The sequence below is a fragment of the Natrix helvetica genome, assembly GCF_964273705.1.
Source record: "Natrix helvetica genome assembly, chromosome: 1".
NCBI lineage: Eukaryota > Metazoa > Chordata > Lepidosauria > Squamata > Natricidae > Natrix > Natrix helvetica.
In genome coordinates, this window is record NC_138548.1 from 275,956,146 (window position 1) to 275,983,111 (window position 26,966).

Below are 26,966 nucleotides of genomic sequence, written 5' to 3' on the forward strand. Positions count from 1 at the left end.
TACAAGTGAATTATTTTAAATTATGGGGACACTGCCATTTAAAAGACTTGGTTGCACAATCTGCTCTATGGATGTGAAAGTAGATCTCTCACTTGATTCTTTCATTTGGGAAAAGCATCTTAGGTTGCCTTGCATTGGGTAGAACTTGCTAGCTTATTGCCACCTGCACTGGTAAAATGGGCATTGGTTCTTACCTGATATGCTCATTTTCTGGTAGAGACAGCACCTAGACTGGATATGCTCTGTCCATTAACCAATCAGACTGAGTCTACACTTATGATGTCATCGGGCCCTTGTGGCTCCTCCCCAGTTTCAGATGAAGGAAAACTGTAGACTCAAGTGAGAATTGTGAGCAAAAAGTAAAAGTCCATAGTCACTGTATCTCTCTCTCTCCTCCGCACCAGGAATCCCCTCGTGTGACCCATACAGGGCGGGGCTGGCTGCTGTCTCTACTCTACCAGAAAATGAGCGTATCAGGTAAGAACCAACGCCCATTTTCCTGTTATCGTAGAGCCAGCAGCCAGACTGGGACGTACCAAAGACTAGGGTGGGAAATTGTAAAAAAGGTCGGTTAGGGCACAAGCACTTGTTGTAGAACTCTGCGCCCAAAAGCTGCGTCAACCAACGCATACTTGTCCAACTTCTAATGACGTACGAAGACTGTGGGAGACACCCAGGTGGTCGCCCAGCAGACCTCTTCCAAGTTGGCTTGAGTGGACCAAGCCGTAGATGTTGCAGCGCTTGTGTGTAGAGTGAGCTGTAATGTTTGCAGAGACCTGCATGGATTGAAGTTCATAAGACAGTTTAATACAGACTCCAGCCTAAATGATGAAGACTTGGTACCCAAGGAGGCCTGGCGAAAGGAGATGAAGAGAGCTCCCGAGTGGCGGAACGAGGCAATGCAGTCGATGTAGATCTTGAGGGCACGACGTAGGTCAAGAGTGTGCCACTTGAGCTCCCTCTTGTGACGGGGAGATGGAGAGAAATCAGGTAAGGTCAACTCCTGACCTTAGTGGAAACAGCTATTCACCTTCGGTATGAATGTCGGGTCCAGTCTTAAAACAACTCGGTCTGGATGGAACATGCATAAGTCATGCCTGACTGAAAGAGCAGCCAAATCAGAAATATGTCTGGCTGAGGTTACAGCCACCAAAAACAGCGTTTTAAAGGACAACAGTTTCGAAGAAGTGGATCTCATAGGTTCAAAGGGCGCAGAAGTCAAAGCCTCTAGGACACGAGGTAAGTAAGTCGGATATCTATGTATGGCACGGGGACGCAGGTTGGACGCTCCACAGAGAAATCTCTGGATCAAGGGGTGAAAGGCAGATGTTCGGATGCCAAGCCATCCAGAACAGAGGCCAGAGCAGCCACCTGTTGGCATAGCATGTTGGGGTAAGTCCCTCATCAAGCCCCCTGTGCAGGAAGTCCATGCGGAATGGATCAGACAAGTCTGAGTCCCGCAGATTATTTTGCTCCCCGCCAATTGAGGCCTGAGAAGTAGAGGCAGAGGGATCAGGTTGGTGAGCCGCAGCAGAAGATTTATGCTTATGGCCATGTGATGGAGCAGGTTGGGGTTGCTGTTGTAGGCCAGCAGCCATGACCTGTTTAATGGTTTTAGCAATGATGGTTGCCATATCAGCAGGAGAGGTGTACATGGTGTGGGGGTGCCCAGAACCATGAGTAACTGGGAGAGAAGCCTGTTCAAAGGTGCGCTCCCTATTGAGAGGGACATCAAAGAAATTGCCTGTGTTGTCAGGTTCCATCGAAGATGAGGACTCTGAAGACAATTCCCCTTCTGAATAGGCCAGGGGGGAGTCAGGGCCCATGGGAGACAAACAGGTGGTGCTGGGGACGCCACTTGGTGATCCATGGGGGGAGGGAGGACTGGGCAGTTAGACTATGTTGTTGTTTTTGGGCCCTCTGAAATTCTTTTTCAAGGGCCTTCTGCCTGCGCTCTTCTGCCCTGGTAGTCACTTTAGAGACCTTGGGGTTTACTCCTGAGGAAGGGGCATCTTTGGCTTGCCTCTTCCTGCTGCTCTTTGCCCCTGATGGCCCTGCCTCCTCTAATCCTGCATTCGTATCCATAGCTGGATCAGCCATTTCACCAAACATAAATCAACAACCCAATAAGATAGGCCACAGTCTCACACGTTTGCTGACCAGGCGCTCCTGATCTGGTCCCCCTGGGGTGATCCCGCGTTGCTGAGCACTCCAAACGGCTTCTGTAGAGTTCGCACCTTTTTTAAAGCGTCCAAAATGGCCAACTTTTTTTCCCTGAGGCTTTTCCCAGCCTCAAAATGGCCACCGCTATCTTCGTGGGCTTTTCCGACCCGTAAAATGGCCACAGATACTTAGTGTGGCCAGGCGATCTACAGAATGGCCACCAGACCCGCCTGGAACCGCTGCACACGAAACTGCCAGTCACACATCCCTCCGAGCGCCCAGAATCAAGGAGCGCCCGCGGGGAAACAGCCATGGGGCCGAAGCTCGTGAGCTGGCCGATCTGATTGCGAGGCAGGCTTCCTGAGTGAACTCGTGGCCGCAGGCAATCAGACGGCTGAGGAGAGGCAGCCAGAGATCAGTTTTGAATTTCCCTCCAATTTGTAGAATAAAGGATTATTTAAGGAACCAATTTAAAGGAACAACAATTTTTTTGGGAAAAATTCACCAATTAAAGATATAATTAAATAATTTGGAGGAGAGATCAATTCTCACAGGCAGTCCAGGTTGGACTGAGTCTGAAACTGGGGAGGAGCCACAAGGGCCCGATGACATCATAAGTGTAGACTCAGTCCGATTGGTTAATGGACGGAGCATATCCAGTCTGGCTGCTGTCTGTACGATAACAAGAAAATATGTCATTTCCCTTGACACTCTCATCTTTTTTTAAAAAAAATTTTTTTTGCCTCCATCTCTTCAATTTTGGTCTAGTTTTCTTTACCCCTCTCTATCGATCTTGTTCTTTTTTCTACCTTAATCATTTTTCATCCCCAGTTCAGAGGTGGGTTGCTCCCGGTTCGGCCTGGATCGGGCAAACCAGTAGTGGTGGCGGTGGGAGGCTCCGCCCACCTGGCCGGATGCTTCTGCGCATGCAGAGAAACGTTGAGCACACACAAACAAGAGAACCGGTAGCAAAAATAATAGAAACCTACTACTGCCCCCGTTGCATCCTTTCTTCCCAGCCGTGCTATGAATAGCTTATATGCTATTCTTTCTAGCTTCTATGCAGCATTTACTGTTACCTTCTAACTTTGCCATGGACCAAGAAGGATTTATGATGGCCCCCAACAATCTCACACATAACTGATAACAAAATACAGTATTTTCTACAATCTTACAAACTAGGCTTTGTCTTACATTTTAGCATAGATGTTAACACTAACGCAAGATCTCATGACAAAAAAGCTTACAGGTATGTTCCTGGAGTGTGATACATATATTAAATACACAGAAAAAAACAGTATCTCTTATGCTACATACCTATTGCAGTGTTTGGATATGGCAATTCTTTAGGAGAACTGTAATAAGCTTCCAAAGTAAAGGGTTCCTTTCTGTAAAATGTAAGGACTTTGGAGAAAGGTGCAGCATGATTCTTTGGGAATACTTCACAATCACTATAAAAAGAATACATCCTTGTTCACTCAAATAAATAGTTTCTGAGAAAAGACTTACACTAAAAAATTATGTCAATAGTTCAAATATATGAAAAACTGTTAATGCTATGTTTATGTTTATACGCATATTCATTATATCATGATATATAAATCAGCTTTATTAGGAGTTACCTTATCCCCTCTTCAGCCGGGGAGTTCCATTTTAAAGAAATAGGGTACGGCACCAAGTCTGTGATAGAAAATTCTCTCACTTTAAAAGCTGGTGATAGAATAGCACACTGTAAGGGAAAAAAAAGTTTGGTAGCATCAAATTATGTATAACATCAAATCATATACTTATCATCATGTATTAAACCAAAAGGCTGATAGGTTTCCATTTCAAAAACTCTTTGTTTATTCAATTAACGTATGGTCATAGGTCAAATTCTGATGTAAAGAGTACGAAAGTGCAGTGGCTTATCATTTTGTCTGTCCTATGTTCTTTGCATGTCAGACTTCATCCCATCATCTCAATTTAATTTTTAATAATTAAAGCTATGAAAATATAATTCAGTTATAGATGGAAAAGTTTATTTCTTTGCTGCCTCAACTGGTTGCCACGCGCTTGCAGAATCATGCACTTTCCTTTTGCTTTTTACAGCCATTAAAAAAAAAATGACTATTTTCAATTGGAAACAAGCTACAATTCATTAAGCTTAGTCAAGAAGCCAGCTTTGTATTATTATTATTTATTTATTTATTTCTTCGCACTTCTAGACCGCCCCCTCTCCCAAAAGGGACTCGGGGCGGTGTACAGTCCACACAGCAAATACATCATCCATAGTAAAATTCATTAAATAGATAAACAGATGAATAAGTGAATAAGTATAAATAGAGGAGGTTAAAAGAATTAAAAGAACTGTACAGCGAGAATATAAATATGGCTTTAAAACCCCTAAAATCAATTAAATTTAAAACAATACCCTTAAAATACCAGTTAAAAGTATATTTCCAGGAGGTAACAGTTATAACAGTTATAATTATGCCAGGCCAGCTAATCGGAATATCTTTAATTAAATAGTATTTAGACAAATAATTAGGGATGAACAAATTATCCACACTTATTTGCTAAACATAATGGATAACTGCAAATATTTGAAAATATATGCTTATAGCATGTGGCAGAGAAGGAAAGTGAAAGTGTCATTGAGTTATTTTACGAAGTCATGAATCCCAGTTTTATTTTTAAAAGATTAACATGTTTAACATATCACTAAAATATAAGTCTTGAAAAAATAAAAGGCAGTAATAAAAGCTATTAGTCTAATCAGATACAGAAAAGTATTGATTTATTAAGATTTATAAAGCCATCCTTCTCACAATCTATGAATCTCAGCAATTCATTGTATAAATGAGTAAATAAACTACGAAACCAGCCTGCTCCGAAGCACTTTCTTAGCTTCAATTTGGAAGTGCTGCACATCCCTATTGTCAAATATGCTGAGACAATGCTATCCAAACATCCACTGAAATTTTAGGGCACAATTTCTCTTTTTTCTGGAGTTGATCACACATCTAAAAGGAAGACCCCAAAATGTGCTAGATATTTGGGCAGGAAGGGACTGGAGAGGAGTGGAAAGGAGAAAAATGTTACACTGTACATATCCTAGTTCGTGCAACTGTTTTTTGGTTTTGGACTATATAAATTTGCATTAAAAACTCATTTAACTACTGCAGGAACAAAATGCATTTCCTAACAAATACTCAACATTTCTTTCCAATTCAACTATAACATTTATTTGTACCTCCTTTGAAACTAAAGGTGAACCAGTGTTTAATTAAAAACTACAGTTTTAGCAGAAAACATTTTTTTCAGCATACCACCATTCTTACCTGTAATGCACAGCCTCGTGTGACAGCTTCATCCGCATTCAGAGTTGTACTGAGTTCTTTACCAAAAAATTTACTGATCCGCTCTTTCACAGCAGGTATTCTTGTAGTCCCGCCTACTATTTCAACTGCACTGATATCTTCCTTCTTTAGTTCTGTGAAGAAAAAAATAGTTAGAGTCATTCTAAATCTAAATTCATTTGCATGAGTAGAATCCCACAGGTTTCAACATGTGCTACAATGGCATTTTAAGCAATGCAAGCATCATTGCACATCGGTCTGGGAATACACACACACACACACACACACACACACACACCAAATTTAAAGTAAAAGAAATGTTTTTGAAGTATTCCATTTGGATTTGAATAAGGAAAATATCTTGTAATTTTAAACTGTATTTCTATCTACTTTCTCAAATAAATTTTTCTCAAGTAGAAAAGGAGGTTTTTAAAACTGGACAATCATCTGTCTGAAATGGTATAGGGCAGTGATGGCGAACCTATGGCTTGTGTGCCAGAGGTGGCACACAGAGCCTCTCTGTGAGCCCCATCGCCAGCTGCTCCTCTGAGTCCCATCATGCATATACGCACCAGCCAGTTGCTCTCTTCCAGGTTCTTCACACGAAGACCAGCTGGCTGGTGTGCATGCACGCCGGACCAGCTGCTCTCTTCCGGGTTCTGGCGCTTGGTGCCGAAAAGGTGAACTATCACTGGCATAGGGTTTCCTGTCTGAGCAGGAGGTTGGAGTAAAAAACCTTCAAAGTCCCTTCCAACTCTGTTATTCTGTTAAGTCTTTCCTGTTGTAAAAACTATGGAATATACTGCCCTCAAAGCAATCCTTGGGGCCTGTCAACCAGATGTTTAGGAGAGCGTTTTTCTTTTTAAATATGTCTTTGATCTTGATTGGATGATACTGAATATTCATATATCTTGAGGGTCCATTTATTGGGAAGGGAAATATTTGAGGGTTGGTATTATGTACATACAAAGAGTATGTAACTGGGCAACATAATATGTGAATAATAATGTGGCTAGTATTTTCTAGACATGAAAGTAGAGTTAAATTTCCAGTCAAAGAACACAGTCCTTACAAATAACAATATTTTTTTCTACCAAAGTCCAGGCTTTTTTATATTTAGCATTCTAAATATATGAAAACAAAAGTATTTGTAGTCTGGAATCAATATAATGAGACTTCATCGAAATGTCGTGAAGATACTTCCAATTCTACGCGGGAGAAAACCCGAACAACCAAAGACGTACATATATATATATATATATATATGTGTGTGTGTACACAAATATATATATATAATTATATATATATAATTATATATATATAATTTACAATACAAACTTCAGAAGATACAGCTGTGCTCTGATGGAGAACTGTGACACTTTCAAATAATATCTTTTGTTTTTTGGATTTCAATGCCATCTTTTGCCTGAAGCTTAGGGCAAGCATTCTTAATACTTTAAAATTTATTCTCAACCTTGTAAAGTTATTGGACTGAGTGATAGAAAGTAACCAAAGTCACCCAGATAACTTAATGGTTGATTGAGTGTTTGAATCTGAACCTTCCTAATCCTAACTTTTGCATTATTGACTATTAGTGATGCTCATTTTATTTTATCCAGCAGTTACTAAATATAAATTGCTCTACTATGCACTTTAGTGTTTCTGTAGTTATATTTATTAGTCCTGTACTGTACTACAAATAACAAAATGTATACTTACTAGCTTGATCTAAGACGCTGCGAAGAGGTGGTTCTATTCTGGCCAAAAGATCATCACACATCTCTAAGAATTTACCTCTATGGGTGGAAATGGAAAATTATTTTTTATGAAAAAAAGCATAAAGATTAATAGAAGTCTCTTAAATAATCTCCCAAATTGACAACATTTACAAAGCTGCATTTAGTAAGTTATATTAGATAATAAACCAAAACTCAGATAGTTCAGTCTGCTGTATTCCTCAGTTCTTTTTTGTTTAGGTAGGATGCTTCTTTATTTCATTCCCACAATCCATAAAAACAAATTTCCACACAGCATGCTACACAAAAATTGAGTTTCTTCATATTAAGAGATTAAGCATTCCTCTCTTTCTCATTCCAATTTACAATTGTCACTTATGTTTTCAAGGTTATAGATCACCAATCAAGGATTAAATCCATAGCGGATAGATAGATAGATGATAGATAGATAGATAGATAGATAGATAGATAGATAGATAGATAGATAGATAGATAGATAGATAGATAGATGATACATACATACATACATAGGCAGGCAGACACAGACATGGATAGATGGATAAATATAAATATATAGATGCACACGCACACAATGGAATTATGGTCATGGGTTTTGAATTAATGATTAAAACATTTTGTATTAGTTTTGGATATGCTATTGCCAATAGTACAGCATTTGCAGAATAATTTATTTAAATAAATATATATTTATAAATACAATGACTATTTGTAATTGAGGTACATAACCTGCTTTCTCTGAGTTATACAGTCTCCCCCATCCACCACCTATGCCAGAGAAGACAAGCTAAGCTGAACTTAATTAAATATTATGTATTATGCAATTATTCCTCATATATTTAATATTCTCCCTTTTCCATGTTAAAATTGTAATTTGGCAGCAAATTGGAGATTAGATCTACACCTACACACCTACACCTACCTATCATCCAAGATGATAGAAACAACATTCCTAATTAATTCACATTATCAAAACCTCAGATCCACCTCTGGGAGAAGAATTGAGAGATTAAAAAAAACGTAGTAGAAACTATTAGTAATTTTCCTAATTCTAACATATAATTGTCCACTTTTCCAGTCCCTTCATTATAGGTAGTTTTTATTTACCAAACACTTATTCAACAATAGTTTGACCTTACAGTGATGCTGAACAAAGAGTAGTTATGACCAATCCTTTTACTTAGGACCGCCACACAATCATGATCTGTGACCTTCCCTGTTGGTTTTTGAAAAGTCAATGGGGAAGCTGGCAAGAAGTCACAAGAGGTGGTCAAGTGAGGTCCTTGCTTAACACATTCCTCACTTAAAAACTGCTAGAACTGATGTGGTTAAATGGCGCAATCGAGGTATTTTTTCAACTAACAATTATGTCACTTAACAATGGAGTTTTCAGTCCCCAATTAGCATTCTTAAGCAAAAAACTATCTATACCATTTAGCCAAACAATGAAAATAAAGATGTAAATAAGGAAGTGTGCTCGCATACTTAAAACGCTGATTTAAGAAAAAAGTTTTTAGAACTTCATTACTGAGGTATATTAATCTGCAATACCTGTTCATAGTCCCAGAGACATCAATATCATTCATGAAGCATTCTATGTTCATGGGCAGGTCAGAAGCATTTGCACTCATCAGTTTCTTCAGCTTCTCACATTCCTGAGATAATCTTAAAAGGGCCCGAATTTTGGACTTTATGTCTAGTTTGTATTTTTTCCCAAATTCTTCACAAAAATAATTTACTAATACTTCATCAAATTTCCTGCCACCGAGCATTGTGTCAAATGCTGTTGCAAGTACCTTCACAATAAAAAGAAAAAGTATATTATCTATTAAACAAATGGCAAGTTATTAATCAGCCAATTAATTCAATCACCAATAATGAATCCAGTTTAGGGTCATATAAAGTACTAATCTAACAAATTACAGCAGCCATGTAGTATGCATGTTTAATCAACACACACACACACACACACACACACATCCTAGGTAAACATCAATAAAGAGACACTTCCAAGCTGAAAGAAGTTACCAGAATGTAGAAAACATTGTACCAGGCTATGTATCTTTGTCCTTAGCAACTGTCAATTACAGAATCATTTATGCAGAGAGAATGCTTTTTCATAATATACTGAGCCATGCTAGTTATACTTAGCAAATTATTCAGAGGCATATGGTTGTAGTATAGCTAAACCACCTCAGAGCTTCCTGTATTATCTTAAAGACACTCTACTCTGCAGTAATTGTCCTTTTTGCCATATCTATTTTCACTTCTGATCAATCTTTCACATCAATGTAAATTTAACAGCAAGTGTGATTTAATGGTAAATAGGTTCAGGATGTTTGCCTATGTATAGATCATATTCTGAATTTCTTCTTTTCAAAAAGATAATTCGTTTTGTAATGTTGATATCGCAAATGAAACCCACTCTTTCAATTAACCATCTGGGAATCTATGTTCCAGATGGGTACATACTCATTCAACAAACCACAAAACAGTGCTATTATTTATTTCAGTTCCAATACAGGCAATCAATACTTATTTTCATTCAGGGTTAAAGAGAGCAATACAGGTAGTCCTCGACTTATGACCACAATTGAGCCCCAAATTTCTGTTGCTGAATAAGACAGTTGTTAAGTGAGTTTTGCCCCATTTTACCACCGTTCCTGCCACAGTTGTGAATTTGTCTTCCCTAATGATTTTGCTTGTCATAAGATTGCACTCACTGGAGAAGTGCCTAATGCTGGGAAAGATTGAGGGCAAAAAAAGAAGGGGACAGAGAATGAGGTGGCTGGATGGAGTCACCAAAGCAGTAGGCATGAGCTTAAATGGACTCCAGAGGATGGTAGAGGAGAGGAAGGCCTGGAGGAACGTTGTCCATGGGGTCAAGATGAATCAGACATGACTTTGCAACTAACAACAAGATTGCAAAAGGGAATCACATGATCCCAGCACACTGCAACCATCATAAATATGTTGCTCAGCAACTGAATTTTAATCATGTGATCATGGGAATGATGTAGCAGTTTAAATAAGTATGAAAAATTGTCATAAGTTATTTTTTCAGTGCCGTTTTAAACGGTCACTAAATGAACTGTTATAAGTCGAGGAATACATGCATATGAAATAAACAGCTGTGAGGAAACATAATCTATAATGCAGCACACGATAACATTTATGTACCTGGCAACCTGATAAAAATATAGCACCCAAAAAACACAGGGACAATTATATTATCGTACAACCTGTGCACTTAATTTCCTTATAGCAAAGAAATAAAAAACTACTACTAGTCAGGCAATATTGCATATAATTGGTTCTCTCACACATGTCTGGCAGAGACAGAATGTGCACTTGCTGTTCAACATGTTTTATATCAGCCTAGGAGCCTTTTCTTTACTGTAATTGGGTTAAAACAGAAAGATTTCAAATATTTTTTTTCAAATCTATTGTTTTAAAATGTTTTTAGTATTTTAATTATATTCTTAAATTACTGTATAAGCTACCCAGAGCCATTGATTGAGACAGGCAGCTATAGAAATTGAATGAATGAATCGATCAATCGATCTAGGAATATTTGACATTACAAACACTAAAGAATATAATAGATGTAAGTATTACCTCCTCTGCTACTTGACCCTCTCATAGTCACACATAAAGCAAACGCTGCAGTTTAGTTCATTATATTGCTTTTTATAAGGAAGCAGTTTCTAAGTTGATATATTACATTAAGTCATGGTTTGCTGAATTACTAATACTATACTGAATAATGCAAAACATTCAGCCATAAACACAAAAATGTTTAATGTGCCATAACATTAAACTGCTATGCCATAACAATACAAATCACATTGTAAGTTATGGCAGTGGCTTACTGCAATGTCCAAACCCTGTTACTGTGATGTTTCTACTACAACTTTCCTTCAAATAAAATAATCTACAAGAAAGTTAACACCATTAGCTTTATGTCTCAAAGGTGCTTTTCAAAAAGCAATGGGACTGGGGTTTTCTTTTCTTTTTTTAAGAAGCATCATCAGTTCTGGGAGGAGAGTCGGGGCGATGGAAGGATTCGGAAGGTGGTGGTGGAAGGATCGTACTTCTTTGCGGTCATCTGGTTAGCTTTATTTTTAATTGCTAGCTTTATTTGTCAAATGCATCAACACATCCACATTTTTCAACTATAATACTTAAAATGGTAGCAATAATATCATAATTAACATGAATAGACTTTATACTTGCCTTCAATTTCCCCTTGTTGAATGCACATACAGATACTTGATAAGCTGAATGCCCTATATCAACAAATACCACATTTCTTGGTTTTTCTTCTAATGCAGGCAGGTCTTGTTTATAGATCCCATAGGCTAGAGCAACTAGACAGAAACATACAGAAATTTCATGATCCTCTATTTAAGTATTCTTTTAAATTTGATTAAGAATGCCGCTTAAAACATTTAGTGCACAATTGCAATCATCTATCAGAAAACAAATATTCTTAATATGGATTAAGGTCTACATGATAAATTACCTTTTTATTATAGACAGAACTTTCATAACTCTCTCTGAAAATCTCAAACTTTCTAATGAAAATAAATTGTACCAACTAAGTATATATGTAGAGAACATTTCTAGAAACATTGAAGCCATATAGAAAAGCCATTCTCCCTTTTCAGGATTTATCTCCAGAATACTTTGGCTGAAATCCAATTTTAATAATAGCTACAAGTTATTTACTAAAATGCTGTATCTCTAAGCTGCTTCCGGTTTTAAAAAAACCCTAAACCTCAAAACAGATTGTAATAATGGTTCTTTTCTCTCATCTTCTTCAATCTTTCCACTGTCCAAAATATACTGTATTTTAAAGATTTTTGAGGATGTAGCGAGGCCATGTCCTATTTCAATAGCAACAAAAAGTTATTCCGTTACAGAAAAAGGGGAACTAACAATTTCTTTTTAATTTGTAGATTAATTTGCTTGAAAACACTAAAAAGAGAAAATATTTCAGATATCTTTTGTGAATTTCTGTGCTTTCACATTTAAAAGTAATCAAAATGTGAAAATATTACTCTATCCATGTACAAATCTGAATGACTGTAACAGAAAAAAAGTTTAGTGAATTGAAATAAACCTTGAATTATTTCTCCTTTATTCAATGTAATAAAATTAAGGCTAAAACAAAACTTAACTTCGTTGCAAGACTTGCAAATATATACTTCAGTATTCTTTGCAGTTATCTACCTACCTGCGGTAGTTTCATTAATTAACTTCAAGCAGTTTAATCCAGCAATCTGCGTAGCATCCATGAGAGATCTCCGCTCTGCATCTGTATAAAAGCAAGGAACCTACAAGACATTTAAAAGTTGATTTTTAAAAAGAATACTTTCAAATAAAATATTTTTAATAATTGGATTTTTATCCACATTTATTACATTTGTCCACATACATAGCATAGGGAAGTAAAAGTTAAGTGATCTGGTTAGTAAAATTGTTAACAGCTAATAGTTGACAAATGACACAGACACAATATTTACAAGCCAAAATATCAATCTTCAATCATTTGAGTAACCACATTTACAATCCAAATACTATCTTTCCTTTAGTTTCTGTAAATACAAGAATATCAGTCTGGCCTGAGAGGCTTACAATATGATAAACCATTATTAAGGAAGCTAGGCAACAAGCTGTAATCAATTTCATTCATTTTCATTCATAAGCTTTAGAAAACTTAAATTTAGAAAATATCAAAAAGATAGATTTATTACTTACAGATACAACACAGTCAACTACAGGTTTTTTAAGAGCATTCTCTGAAGTTTCTTTTAGTTTAGTGAGAAGCATTCCTGTAATCTGCTCAACTGTGAAGTTTCGTTCTTCTTCCATATATTTAACCTTAGTTAGAAACAAAATGATATTTTAATTTGTAATTTTCCAGAGTAATTTTCTCCACAAAATCTTTAATAGCATGTTTAAAGTTAAATATATTTCTCCCTTTGCGTCACAAATAAGCACAAAAGAGCAATCAACAGTATGCTTTATTTTTCATATTTTTAAGAGAACAAAAATTCTGATCATACTTATTTTATCTCAAATAATGTATCTCAGTCAACCGCAAAAGATAACTTTACTGGGAACAGCTTGTATCCCATATTGTTCAACTTTAATATTAATGAACAACATCTGCCTATCTCAAGTCCTTGGGAAGGACTTGATAAGTATACAGAAATCCAGTCTAAACATCTGGCTGACTCTCTGACCAACAATAATTTATAAGCCACGCAACTCCCATCTCTTTAAGGAAGACTATATCAATTAAATTTTTAACATTTGAATAATATCTGTATTTCTCTGCTTTTATTTTTTTCTCTTTTGCCAAATAGCCAAACTATTCTAATTTTGTAAGCAAGCAATAAATAATATGTGCACATTCAAGGTCATACCTTAATGCCAACTGAGTGAGAGGGCAGCTGGACAAGCTCATAAGCAAGTTTAGCTTTTTCATCATGAACAAAAGGATCCGAAAATGCACGACCATGAAATCTTTTAAAACCTTGTACTGTATTCTTTGCATTTGAAATTACCTAGAAGAGAACAGAATTTAGCCTCATGTAACAGAACATTAACACTTTTGCAGTAAGTTGTAGAAACAATTTGAGGAAAAAGTACAATGCTTTTATAGAATTTCACATTTTTTTTCATGGTATGATGTCAACTCTCTGTGTTTACATTCCATGCAGAGCGTCGGCAGAGCCGGATCCCAAATTACAGTAGCTGGGTTAAGATGAATGAAGCTATTGGATAATGTGATTTATTGACAAAGACTGAAGGAAGGGAAAAACACGGGCAAAGTTAAAAAGCAGATAAAGAAAGCAAAAAAAGATGGCTGCGAATAAGAAATGCCTAATGAAGAATGCCTAATGAAGCTGTTAATAAATCACTGCTTCTTGTATTACAATATTGGGTCCCTTATTATGAAGCAGGCATCATTAGAGTACTTTACAGACAGCCATCTTTTGCTTTTAAATATCGGAGGTGCCGAGAGGGAACTCAGCAGACCATGGAAAAAGGCCAGCTATTTGAACAGAGCTGGATAGCAGACATCAGACATCAAAGCCGAGATGAGCGAAATAAGATAAGTAATCAACCCCTAAAAACAGCTAAAGCTGAGCCTCCACCCCACCCCTATGTCCAGAAAAAGGGAAAGGCCCTAAGCGAGCTGGAAAGAGTGGAGGGGATGCTGGACTGGAATCAAGCCAGGACCCCAAAGCCCCCAATGGAGCCTCTGGGAAGTTCCATAGAGCAACAGAGAGAGGAATTTGACTGGGTCACCCTCTGTGAAGTAAGGCCATTATGCATGCCAAAAGAGAGGGGAGGAGCAGTGGATCCTCTTGAGATGACGAGAAGCACATGGGAATGCAGCCCCACTTCTCCACCCATCGGAAGGAAGATGAAGCCAGTGCCTCTCCCACGTAGCAGGCAGGCTGCCCAGGGCAGACAATCTCCACCCTCCCTCCGAACTAGAACTGAGGAGTATCTTCAGACATATCAAACGCAAGCATACAGAGCCAACAGGAGGAGGGAGAGGCACTGCTGATTGAACCACCCCGATTCAGAGGAAACTTTGATGGGAACTCAGACCAGTTAGCCCTATTCCTTGATTCAGCTGAGGTCCACCTGGAATGCTATGGACACCTCTACTCATCCCCCAGAGTGAATACTATCGCAGAGGGACTAGAGGGAGAAGCAAGGGAATGGCTAGCAGCCCACCACAAGAGGAGAGCCTCCCAACTGCAAGGCATATATGACTTCCTACGACTGCTAGAGGCCAGGTTTGAGGTGGAGGAGGACTTGTATGCGGAAGATGAGCTCAGCGACCTAAAGCAAAGTGGCTGCCCCATCAAAGAGTACATCTGCAAATTTAGGAGAGTCACTGGAAGGCTACCCCCTTTACCAGAGCGTCTATTAGTGTATTTTTTCAGAACAAGTCTGGACCAGCAGATTGCCCAAGTAACTGCCTACCGTGACATTCCAAACCGACTTTCTGAGTGGTTCCAAGTAGCAAAAAGTCGACAGCGGGCTGCATGCCAACGACATGAGAAAGTCACTGGACACAAAAGAGAGAGGTCAACCTGACATGAAACCACCCAGCCGACAGGAACCACAGCACCACAGCGGGCCCTGAGACCAGCAATCCCTCAAAGTCCGCTGAAATCCTACAGATGTGAGGGGATGGGCCATATGGCATCCGTGTGAACGACCCCAATCCCGATGTCGAGGTCAGAGCTACTACCCAGGGCATGACGGGAAGGCGGCCACAAATGAACTACCCACACATCCCGGAAGGCTTTCCTAGCTGCAGAGGTCCCTCCCCAACCAGATGAAGGGGGGGGGGGGGGGAAACCCAAGGCAACAATGACCAGTCACCAGAATCTTAGAACAGTGACGACGAAGGCGAAAACAACCCAATGGTGAGAGGACCAATTTGTCCTTTCCTTTTTCCAATACGCCTCACAGCCCCAAAGACAGGAAGCCTGGGGGATTTTCAAGCCCTAATAGACCCAGGCTGCACTAGATGCTTGATCAATCTGACCACAGTCCTGAAATCATCCCCGGGGCAAAACTACCCAAACCCAAGCTGTACGCCATGACACCCTGGGAAAGGCAAGAAATGCGCAAACACATAGACAAAACACCTAGCATGAGAGTTCATCGAGCCAGCCAAAACACGGGTTGCAGCACCAGTCCTCTTCAAAGAGAAAAAAGACGGAACTATGAGACTGTGTGGACTTTCGAGGGATAAATGCTGCGTGAGTACACAACCTATACCCCCCTCCCCCTCATGAAAGATATGCTATCTCACTTGGCCAAGGGAAAAGTCTTCACCAAATTAGACCTCAGAGAGGCATACTACCGAATACGGATCAGGGAAGGAGAAAGAGTGAAAAACAGCGTTCAACTGCCCCCTAGGGATCTTCCAATTCAAAGTGATGCCTTTCGGACTACAGGGAGCCCCAGCAGTGTTCATGCAGTTAATAAACGAGGTGCTGCATGAGCACCTCTACAAGGGGGTCCTTGTCTACCTGGAGGACATCCTCATCTACACTGAGACCTTGGATGACCACATACCCCTGGTCCGCCAAGTACTAGAAAAACTTCTGGCAGCCAACCTATAAGTCAAGCTATCAAAATGTGAATTCCACCGTGAGCGACTAGACTACCTAGGCGACCGAGTGTCAAATAAGGGAATAGAGATTGACCCAGCCAAAGTGCAAGCCGTCCTAAGCTGGCAACCACCTCACACCCGCAGACAGCTACAAAGCTTCCTAGGGTTCGTAAACTTTTACAGGCAATTCATCCCCTCCTTTGCAAAGATCGCCAAACCCCTGACAGACCTCCTGAAGACAGGGAGCCCAGGAACAAAACCTTGCCCGGGACAACCTCTACAGTGGGACCTAACCTGCCAAAAGGCATTTAAGACACTAAAAGAAATGTTTGCAAAGGAACCGGTGCTGAAGCATCCTGACCCCGAGTAATCCAAGCAGATGCCAGCGACATGGCAGTGGGAGCAGTGCTACTCCAAAAAAAACAACCAGGGAAACCTACAACCCTGCGCCTACACCACCTGCAAGCTCACAAACACAGAGAGACGATGGGCCGCATGGGAAAAGGAGACTTTTGCAGTGAGATGGGCACTGCTAACCTGGAGACACTTGTTGGAAGGGGGCCAGAAACCGTTCAAAGTCTGGACTGACCATAAGAATCTGGGCGCTCTTAGGACTCCATGGAAACTATCACCCAAACAAGTCCGATGGGCTCAATATTTCAACCGCTTCGACTTCGTAGTAAATCACATTCCAGGGAAGAGAACTTTCTAGCTGACGCCCTCTCACGTATGCCCCAGTACAAATGCGAACGGGAGCAGGTGGTGGACGCCATCATTCCCTCTACCCAAATAGCTGCCCAAATGACCACCAGACGACAACGCCATGACCGGCACGACCAATCAGCAGGCGACCTAACCACAAGACTCAAAACCGAACTGCTAGCAGACCCTTGGTTCCAAAACAACCAACACATCTTGACAAAAAGAGATGACCTTGCCTGGAAGGAGACGAAACTCTTATGTCCTGGAATCCCTACGCACCCTAATTCTCCAGAGGAGCCACAACGCCAAACCGGCAGGCCACTTTGGATTCCTAAAGACGTTTCACTTAGCCCGGAGGCAGTTCTGGTGGCCCAAAATAAAGAAAGATGTGGTCAGTTACGTGAAAAGTTGCACCATCTGCGCCACAATGAAGAGGCGACCAGGAAACTCCCCCTGGATTGTTGCAGCCAGTAGCAGAGCCAACGAGGCCGTGGGAGATCGCAATGGACTTTATAGTAGAGTTGCCAAAGAGTGGGGGAAACATGGTGATTTGGACTGTAATAGACCTGTTCTCCAAACAGGCGCACTTCATACCCTGCAGCGGACTACTCTCAGCTCACAAGCTGGCCAAACTGTTCCTGAAGCACATCTACTGCCTGCATGGAGTACCTTGAAGAATTATCTCAGACAGAGGGGTCCAGTTCACGGCTAAGTTCTGGAGGGAGTTCCTGCAGTCCATTGAGTCATCCCAGGGTATTAGCTTGGCTTTTCACCTGAGCACCAATGGGGGGGGGGGGCAGAGAGACTGAATGCTATGGTAGAGCAGTACCTGAGGTGCTACGTGAACTATCAGCAATCAAATTGGGCAGACCTTCTGACCTTCGCGAAGTTGCATACAATAATGCTGTTCACAGCAGCACAAGACTAATACCGTTCAAAGTAATGAGCGCCATGGACTTTGTCCCAATGCCTGAGTATCCAAGGGATCCCCCTTCCTCAATCAGCTTGACTGACTCGATGTCAATGCTAAAAGCAGCCTGGGAGAATGTCAAAAAAGTGCTAGCTACAGCAGCACAAACCTATAAGAAACAGGCAGATAAACACTGAACTCCGCAATGACCATTCCTGGTGGAAGAGAAGGTTTACCTCTCCACAAAATTGAGGTTAAGACTCCCTAGCAAGAAACTGGGACCAAAGTTTGTAAGACCATTCCCCATAGTAAAGATCATCAACCCAGTCTCAGTGCAACTGAAACTGCCCCGACTGCTAGTGAAGGTACACCCAGTATTCCATAGTAGCCTCTTAAAACCCGTGGTCGGATCCACTGAGACCACTGCCCCGGGAGCCCCCAGGCCCTGTGATCATAGGGGGCCAAACCCATTATGAGATGCAACGCATCCTTGATTCCAAGTGGCACAGGAGGCAACTCCAGTACTTAATTAAGTGGAAGGGCTATCCCTTGTCAGAGCATCTTGGGTAAAGAGTAGAAATAGCCAGGCTGATCGCCTTATAGATAGATTCCATGAAAAAAATCCAAACAAGCCTGTGGGGAGGATGTAGCCTTGAATCCCATACTGGTACTCAAATTGTTTTTGCTTGCACAGATTGCCTTTGAAAAGTGAGGGGAGTCAGATGTCAACACTCTGTTGACATTCCATGCAGAGCATCAGCGGAGCTGGATCTCAGATTACAGTAGCTGGGTTGAGATGAATGAAGCTATTGGATAATGTGTTTATTGACAAAGACTGTAGGGAGGGAAGAAACAAGGGGAAAGTTCAAAAGCAGATAAAGAAAGCAAAAAAGATGGCTGCGAATAAGGAATCCCTAATGAAGAATGCCTAATGAAGCTGTTAATAAATCACTGCTTTTTGTATTACAATATCGGATTGCTTATTATGAAGCAGGCATCGTTAGGGTACTTTACAGTACATAAATTTATACATTTTTCTTGTAAGTATCAAAGTATGCTATATAATACCCATATTTCCTGGAAAATAAGACTGGGTCTTATTTTCTTTTGAAACCCCCCCCCCCCAAAAAAAAACAGCTAGGGCTTTTCGAGTGGGTCTAATTATTGACTCACCTTGTGGCGGTGGCACCAACAGCCCCACCCAACAGGAGCTCACTGCCGGCCCACAACTTCTGCAGCCGCTTGCCGCCACTTGCACACATCGTCCTCGGTCTCTGTTTTGCCGTCAGAGCCTTCCGGAAAGCCCTTTGCAGCTGAGAAACAGCCTCTGGATTGACACCGTATGGTGCCCCCTGGCTTCCGTTTCACCTTCAAATGCCTTCCGGAAAGCTCTCTGCAGCCCATAACACAGTTATCAGCTGCCGAGGGCTTTCCAGAAGGCATCTGAATGTGAAACGGAAGGCAAGGGGTGCAGTGCATCAATCCAGAGCCCGTTTCTCAACTGCACAGGGCTTTTCTGAAGGCTCTGATGGCAAAACAGAGACTGGGGATGACGTGTGCGAGCGGTGGCAAGCGGCCGCAGAAGTGAGCCGCAAAAGAAGTGGACGCAGAAGGCTAGGCAGCTGTTGGCGTGTGCAAGGCCTGATAAGTAGGGCAGCTCCACCCCATATCCCCACCCTAGCTTCATTTTTACCTCACCTCACCCCACCCCCTGCACCCTGGGATGGGTGGTGTCTTAATTACGCCTAATTTTGGGGATAGGGCTTAATTTGAGCACATGCGTTAAAAACAAGGTGGATAAAATCGATTTTTTTTAAAAACGGATTTTTAAAATTGAAATTGGATTTTTTAAAATTTAAATCAGATTTTTTTTCATTTTAACAAATTTATTTTAATAAAATGCTTTTGAAGTACAAATCTATCTAAAGATAGTTTTCTATTTAAGATACATTAATAATTTAGTTTATTCAGCATGAAATGGAACTTAGTTATGTAGAATGAGGTTGTACATTCTGCAATATTGGGACTGTCAGTAAATCAACAGTGGATAAGAGGAGGAGCTGCTGCGGGACAGAGATGACAATTGCTGTTTAAAATTTATGATTTAAATGAAGTTGATTTAAATCAAGCCGTTTTACTAGCGATTTAAATTGTTATTTAAATCGACTTGATTTAAATCAAATCCACCCTGGTTCAAAAACATGATAGGGCTTCTTTTCGGGATGGGTCTTATTTTAGGGGAAACACGGTACAATTAGAAAAACAACTACAAGTTATTGAACATATATTAGAAATAGCATATGCAAAATAATACTTCCATATTTTATATTGAGGATTTGCTCTTCAGGAACTTTACCCAATGAATTACAAGTAGTCCTAGATTTACAACTCATTGAGACCAGAATTTCCAGAGCTAAGCAAGGCAGCTGTTGGGTCATGCCTGATTTTATGATCTTTTTGCCATGGTTGTTAAGTGAATCATATAGTTATTAAGCAAATCCGGCTTCCCCCATTTACATTGTCAGAAGCCAGCTAGGGAGGCTGCAAATGGTGATCACATGACCTCAGAATGCTGCAACCATTGTAAATATATGCCAGTTGCCAAGCATCTGAATTTTGATCACATGATCATTGGGATATTGTGATGTTGTAAGCATGAGGATCAGTCACAGGTCACATATTTTCAGAGCCATTATAACTTTGAATGGCCACTAAACAAATGGTTATAAGACAAGGACTACCCATATGTGCAAATGAGATTAGAAGATGTTCAGTCACTTAAATTGTGCAACACTTTATTGCACAAGAAAATTAAGTAATAGGATTTCCTTCAACAATCCCAGCTCCATCTGAAAGTGGCACGCCAATTTTCTTGCTATAACTAATTCACTAACTCAACTGCAAGCATTTTTTCAATGCATTCCTTTCTGGTAGGAGTGATGCAACCTTAATGAAATAAAAACTAGTGGTGGTATCTAATATTTCTTTGGTTAAGCCTTAGTAATGCAAATACAGACAACATACTGTTACGTCAGAATTTAAGGTGGAAGGAAATTGTGGATGAATAAGATTATGACACAGAGTAAAGATCTTTATCTAGAAGATAAAAAAATTAATTACAACATCCTTTATATTTTAAGGCCATATAAAGATTAAACAATTTTTGTTATGTTCTATTTGTTAGCAACTACTTGATCTGAGTGTTGCAAGTCAAGCCTCTCATGGATCACATATTATAATGCAGGCCATGTCATTATTTCCATTTTAAAACATAATGATCCTAACACCGAAAATGAATCACAGCTACATTTGAGCTCAGCTCCTGGTACCTGGTATCCTTACCATTTTCTTGGCACTTTTATAGAAGTTATTTCCTACTATCTTTGTGGGGGATAGTTTATTACGTAATTTTCCACTCTAGTTTACATCCTTGGAATTTCCATGAAGTCCGCTTAAATACTCACAGCAGCTGACCCTATTCAACCATAATTGGCTAAAGCACAATAGTTCTATAATAGTGTTTAAATATTAAAGCAAAAAATAGTTATAATTTATAATCATAGGTAATCATGCCTCTTCTAAACTTTTGCCAGAACTATAAAATAAAGAACATATAAGAGGGGTATCACAACCCACTTGTAATTTCATGTTGGAACAATTCAGCTCTGGATTTTCTCTTCATCCCTTATAGAATGGGCCAATAGAAATTTTACAGGTGTGGTTTGTATATTTCGGGAAGTCTTTGATCCAGAATCAGGAATGGATTTTTTGAAGGTGGAGGTTTGGCCTTATTTTAACAACTCAATCCCTCCTTAAATTCAATTGCTGAGAAAAGTGAAACAGCAGAACAGGAAAGAAATACACAAGAGACGTATTGGCATTAGTTTACTCCAGTATAAAAATTTCCCATTTGGATTCCAGAATACACTTCAAATTATTCAACAAGTCAGGATCCTTTTTATAGGATAAGCAAACATAGTATAGAAAATATAAAAGTTTCAAGAATTCAACTTCATTAAGCCTGAATATGAAATACTTAACACAAAAAAAAAGATGATTCAATGTTTTCATGTTTTTCTAGCAATTATGTAATTATTAAAAAAATTAATATAAAAACCCCACCTGGCTCTTGGCTGCAGCTCCAATTGAACGGTTCTTGGGTCCAAATGATATACATGATCTAACATAAAATAAAAAAGTAGTTTTAAAAGTTAGATCACAGTACTTTTCAATATAGGTTTCAAAAATAAAACGAGTAAGCTTAAATGATATGAAACTTAATAATGAGGTGCCCTCAATGAATTTATTATAAAGATCATTTTTTTAATTAGAACAAATTTCCTAATAGATTTGGGTCATCTTATTGTGGGGAAAATAGGAGGAAAGGAATACTGTGTATGTTTCCTGTTTAAGTTACTTATAAAATATGAAAGGTGAGATATAAATCTAATAAATAAATAAATCTTGGTAAATTAAAGTTGCTTCAATGGAGCACAAATCTTTTTTAGTTATCCATTCAACACAGTCCACCTAATTTTCGCCAAAAAGTTAGCTTTTTTGGTGGATGAACTTTTTATAGATAAATTTATAAGCAAATGATTTTAGGATTATTATTTATCATGTTACTGACTTGGATTCTCCTCTTTTTAAGGAACAGATTTTCAAGGGAGCCTGAAGAGACAACATATATAGTATTTTATCTTTTCAGAATCATCTTCAGAGTCACCTTGAACCAAGAGTTAGGCAGCACATAAAATTTGATGATAATAATAATCCTTGGGACAGACTTGATAGATGGACAAAAATGCCAGATCCAGTCTAAACATTTAGTTGACTATGCAACACTATAATATCAATAGTTAAAAAACCTCTCTCTCTGATTAAGATGCTATTTCATCCCACAGAAGATATGTGCTGTGGAATTCATTCAAAAACTGAAAACCACAAGTATGCTCCATGAAGAATGTGGTGCACTGAAAAAGGTGCCTGTTTTATTGCTGCAGTCAATACGTATTAATTACATGGATAGAACAATATACAGTACAGAATAACTTATTTTAAAGCAGTGTGCACGGCTGCCCAAACTCAGGTTGCCTAACACCGAAAAATAATTTATTTATCCTGCCTTTACAAGTAATTCAACATGATACTATTTTCCCCAGAACAATAACTGTGTGAGGTGGGTTGGGCTGAATGTCTGGCCCAAAGTCACCCAGCTAGTTTTCATGCCTAAAGAGGGACAAGAATTCAGTCTCCTGGTTTCTAGACATTAACCACTACACCAAATAGCTCTTACATATATTTCTCAGCAATATATTCGTACTATCAAATTTTAAATGTCTTCTTTCCAAATCTGCTAATACCAGCTAAGAATCCAAACTATTACAAATGTAATGTGTCTTTTAACAAAACTTATGGTACAAGACCATTGAAACAGATGAACGTATTTGAACATATTCAAAGAATCAAGAAACATAAAACTAAACTTCCTCACTTTCAGGACATATAGATATATAATTATATATTGCAATATAATAGAAATGACCAAGTTCAGTTTATAAAAAATACATACAGAACATGACACAGTAAGAAAGACAAAAATGCACAGATCAAAATAATGACATAAAGGAAGGATGAAGGACATGTATGTCCATGATTAAACTAAGAAAAAAAATCAGAAATGTAAATACTGCGCAGCTATAACAGGCAATTTATTTACAAAATGGAACATATGTAAATTCAGAATTTAAAATAAATCCAGAATGCAATATTACCTTTTCTAAAATATAGATTTTACAATGATTCTATTTCCAAGGTTTATAAAATATAAAATTTCCCACACCAAAATTCTAGATCAAAGTTCTCTAATGTGGAGTTTAAAAAGGGTTTCTAGCATCTTTAAAGAAAGTGGAAGCAGCATCAAATGATAAGTTAACTAAGTAGATAGCTAGAGTACACTATGTTTCCATTAACCTATCAGAATTAATTTTCTTGATGTAATCAAAGTTTTTATGGCAGAATTCTGGCTTTCCGTATATTGCTACACTACAATGTTTATCAACCCAACTGGGCACGCTGGTTGGGCTATTAAGAATTAGGGGCACTAAAGTTTCCCCACCACTACACTGAGGGATATACTTGACTGTAGTAAACCTGATTTTAGAAACACTTAACAAGTTTCTCATTGAACAGTTTACCATCTGACAAATCACACTAAACTAAATTTATCTCCATGAAGACAAATTAACTTTTTCCAAGAAAGTACAGATTTGCAAGAGGTAATTTAGGTAAAATAATGGAATCCAACTTCATGTTCAGTGTAGAAAGAAACACATCCAGTAAAGGAAAAGCCCACCACCTCTTCTCACTGATTCTTTTATAAACAATAACATTCAATCACCACCTTTTTTCTTGCAAATAATACAACAATGCTTTATCTGTCACAGCCTTTTTTTGTATGGCACTCCTTCAAATACAAGAGAATGGCTCTCACATCCCTCCTCAACCTTCTCTTCAAAAGTAAAGATACCAAGTTCCCAGTCTCTGATTATTTTTGATGCACTTCTTTGGATCTCTTCCAATTTACATTCTTTGTTTAAATAAAATTAAATAGAATGGAGTTTTTCATTTCAATACTAAATATTAAAAATAGCAAAAGGGAAAGAGCAGCACTGGAAAGAAAATACAACTATTGGCAGAACCAAGAAGCATAGAAAAATTGTAAATTAGAATTGTATACAAATAATATCAAAGTACAATGAAGGATTGGAGGAAAAGAGATTTTGTTGCTGCTAGTATTAAACAATGAATACATTTTACAACATTACTGCAAATCACCCACTGATGATCCAAAGTCCAGTCCTATGCTCACCATATTTCTTCATCAGAGTATATGCATTGCTGCGTTGCACTGCACATATTTTACAAGTTGACTTTACTTACCTATAAGGGACATTATCTTTAAAATAGTATTTCTTTAAAATAGTATTAGGTAGGATCTTTCTAGAACAGCATTGAAGTTACACTAGAGGAGGCAAACTAGATAACCTCCTGACTGGATGAAACCTACACCCCCTCCCCTCCCAAGGACGCCTACTTTCAATTATGTGAACAATACGCCTTCTCCTTCTCTGCCCAACCGAATAAAAAATAAAAATACAAACTTAATAGCCATATTGGTTTACATAAACTGTAAACGCTCCTGGATGGGTTAGCTTTTTTTTAATAAACAATTTCGGTTAGGATGATATTTCAAATCCTAGCGGCCATCCCTCGAGGCATGCCGCAGTTTCAGGAAGGCAGCTTCAGAAACATTTAAACCGGGTTACTTTCCCCTTCCTCCGCCCAAGCAGTCGGCTCCTCCACTGGCCGGTGCCGAACCCATTCCCCTTCCCTTTTCCCAGGAACATCTCCATGTGGGGCGGAGGGCAGAGAGAGCAGGAGAGGGGGAGAAAAAAAAAAGTATTCCTCCTAGGCGCAGCGGCACCTCGCATTACTCACGAATTAAGGGCGCCCTTTTTTTTCTCTCGTTCCCTCTGCTTTGAAAGCCCAAAGGTGTGGCCGCTCCGGGTGATTTTCCAATTCTAGCGAGAAGGTAGAGCTTAAGGGAGGATGGCGGCGTTTTCTAGGCCACCGGCGCTCGGGGGTGATCGCACCTCTGACAAGTTTGCGACGCTTCCTGGCCCCGCTGCGGCGTTTCCCCCGCCACCCTTCCCCCATATCCCGGAGCTTTCGCCATAAATTGGATCCCCAGCTTCCCGCCGGAGGAGTTACTCACGGGGTGCAGCGGTCGCTGTACTCGTTGGCGATCGTTTCGATGCCCCCCGCACGGGCCACGGCCACATAGCAGCTCTGGAAGCCCAGATCGATTCCCAGCACGGACATGGTGCCTTCGGGGCCGAGGAAGAGAAATGCCTGAAAAAGGCCCGAGAGGCCTACTTCAAAAGAAGATTGCACGGAGCCGGCTGGCCTGGCAGACGAAGAAACTAGAGCCGAGCGGAGGAGGAGAAGAACCCTGAGCGGCCGCCGCCTGAGGGGGAAGAAAGCAGTTCACCGCCGCGGGAGCCTTTTGCAGTTCACCCGGAGCGGCCGCTCCGACTGTTTAAATGGGTTGCCGCAGCACGCGACTCCGTCTGCCTCCTCGCGCTGGTGGGGGCGGGGGAAAGGGACAGGCGAAGCGGCAGCGCAGAGAAATCTCGAAGAATCCTGACCCGTCTAAAGGAAGGGGTGGGGGGGGAAAGCGGGAAATTCTCTCGCGAGATTCCGGGCCGCGATGCGGGCTCCCCCTCCCTTTCGCTCTGACGAGCGAGCGAGCGAGCGAGCGAACGTGCGCACACGGGTCTTGTTAAAATCTCGCTACGGTTATCCTCGCGCCTGGAATGCCGATGAGGAAATGAAGACGGCGAATCGGGATGGGAGATACGGGATTTTGCACTCAGGAAGGGCTCCAAAGCGCATGCTCGGCTCATTGCAATTTCACAGCTCGGGCTTTTCCATCGCTTTCTCCGATGCACGCCAAGAACGTGCCTGGGCAACTTTTCTGCCGTGCCCTCATGACATTGTTTTGAACTCGTCTCCAAAAACATGTACTGTATGAAGCAGGCAACAACCCGCAGCAGTTTAGGTTTTTGTGCAATTTGACACACTCCGTCAACCCCGGTATTAAGAGTCAGGTAAACCCCCCTCCCTCCCAGGTTGGGATCATTCCTGCCCTATTCATCATTTTAGGCTGGGGCAGGCGTATCCCCACCTTTTGTGTCTGTCAGCCTTGTTTTCCAGGGCCCTTCTGCTTTTGACAACAGGAGAGCCTCCTTCAAACCTGTCCTGGCTGCCTCTTCCGAGTTCGGAGACCTGAATCAACCCGAAAGAGCAGAGTGGCGGAGGACTCCATACTGAAATAGGAGATGACCGTTTCTTTCTTTGCAGCTGCTTCATGATGC

At 40.0% G+C, this 26,966-nt stretch overlaps 1 protein-coding gene across 1 annotated transcript in view; it reads right to left on the minus strand.

The window, feature by feature from the left end:
• HSPA4 (heat shock protein family A (Hsp70) member 4) overlaps positions 1-26,236 on the minus strand; it is a 33,262-nt gene extending 7,026 nt beyond the window's left edge. Inside the window, exons 1-11 of the mRNA XM_081934455.1 lie at positions 25,805-26,236; positions 22,150-22,207; positions 13,693-13,833; positions 13,022-13,144; positions 12,498-12,597; positions 11,495-11,628; positions 8,810-9,054; positions 7,224-7,300; positions 5,487-5,638; positions 3,786-3,892; positions 3,481-3,614 (exon numbers count right to left, since the gene is read on the minus strand). Coding sequence (XP_081790581.1) covers positions 3,481-3,614; positions 3,786-3,892; positions 5,487-5,638; positions 7,224-7,300; positions 8,810-9,054; positions 11,495-11,628; positions 12,498-12,597; positions 13,022-13,144; positions 13,693-13,833; positions 22,150-22,207; positions 25,805-25,911 — 1,378 coding nt within the window. The 5' untranslated portion in view covers positions 25,912-26,236. The remainder of the gene's footprint in view (positions 1-3,480; positions 3,615-3,785; positions 3,893-5,486; positions 5,639-7,223; positions 7,301-8,809; positions 9,055-11,494; positions 11,629-12,497; positions 12,598-13,021; positions 13,145-13,692; positions 13,834-22,149; positions 22,208-25,804) is intronic.
• Positions 26,237-26,966: the final 730 nt, after the last annotated feature.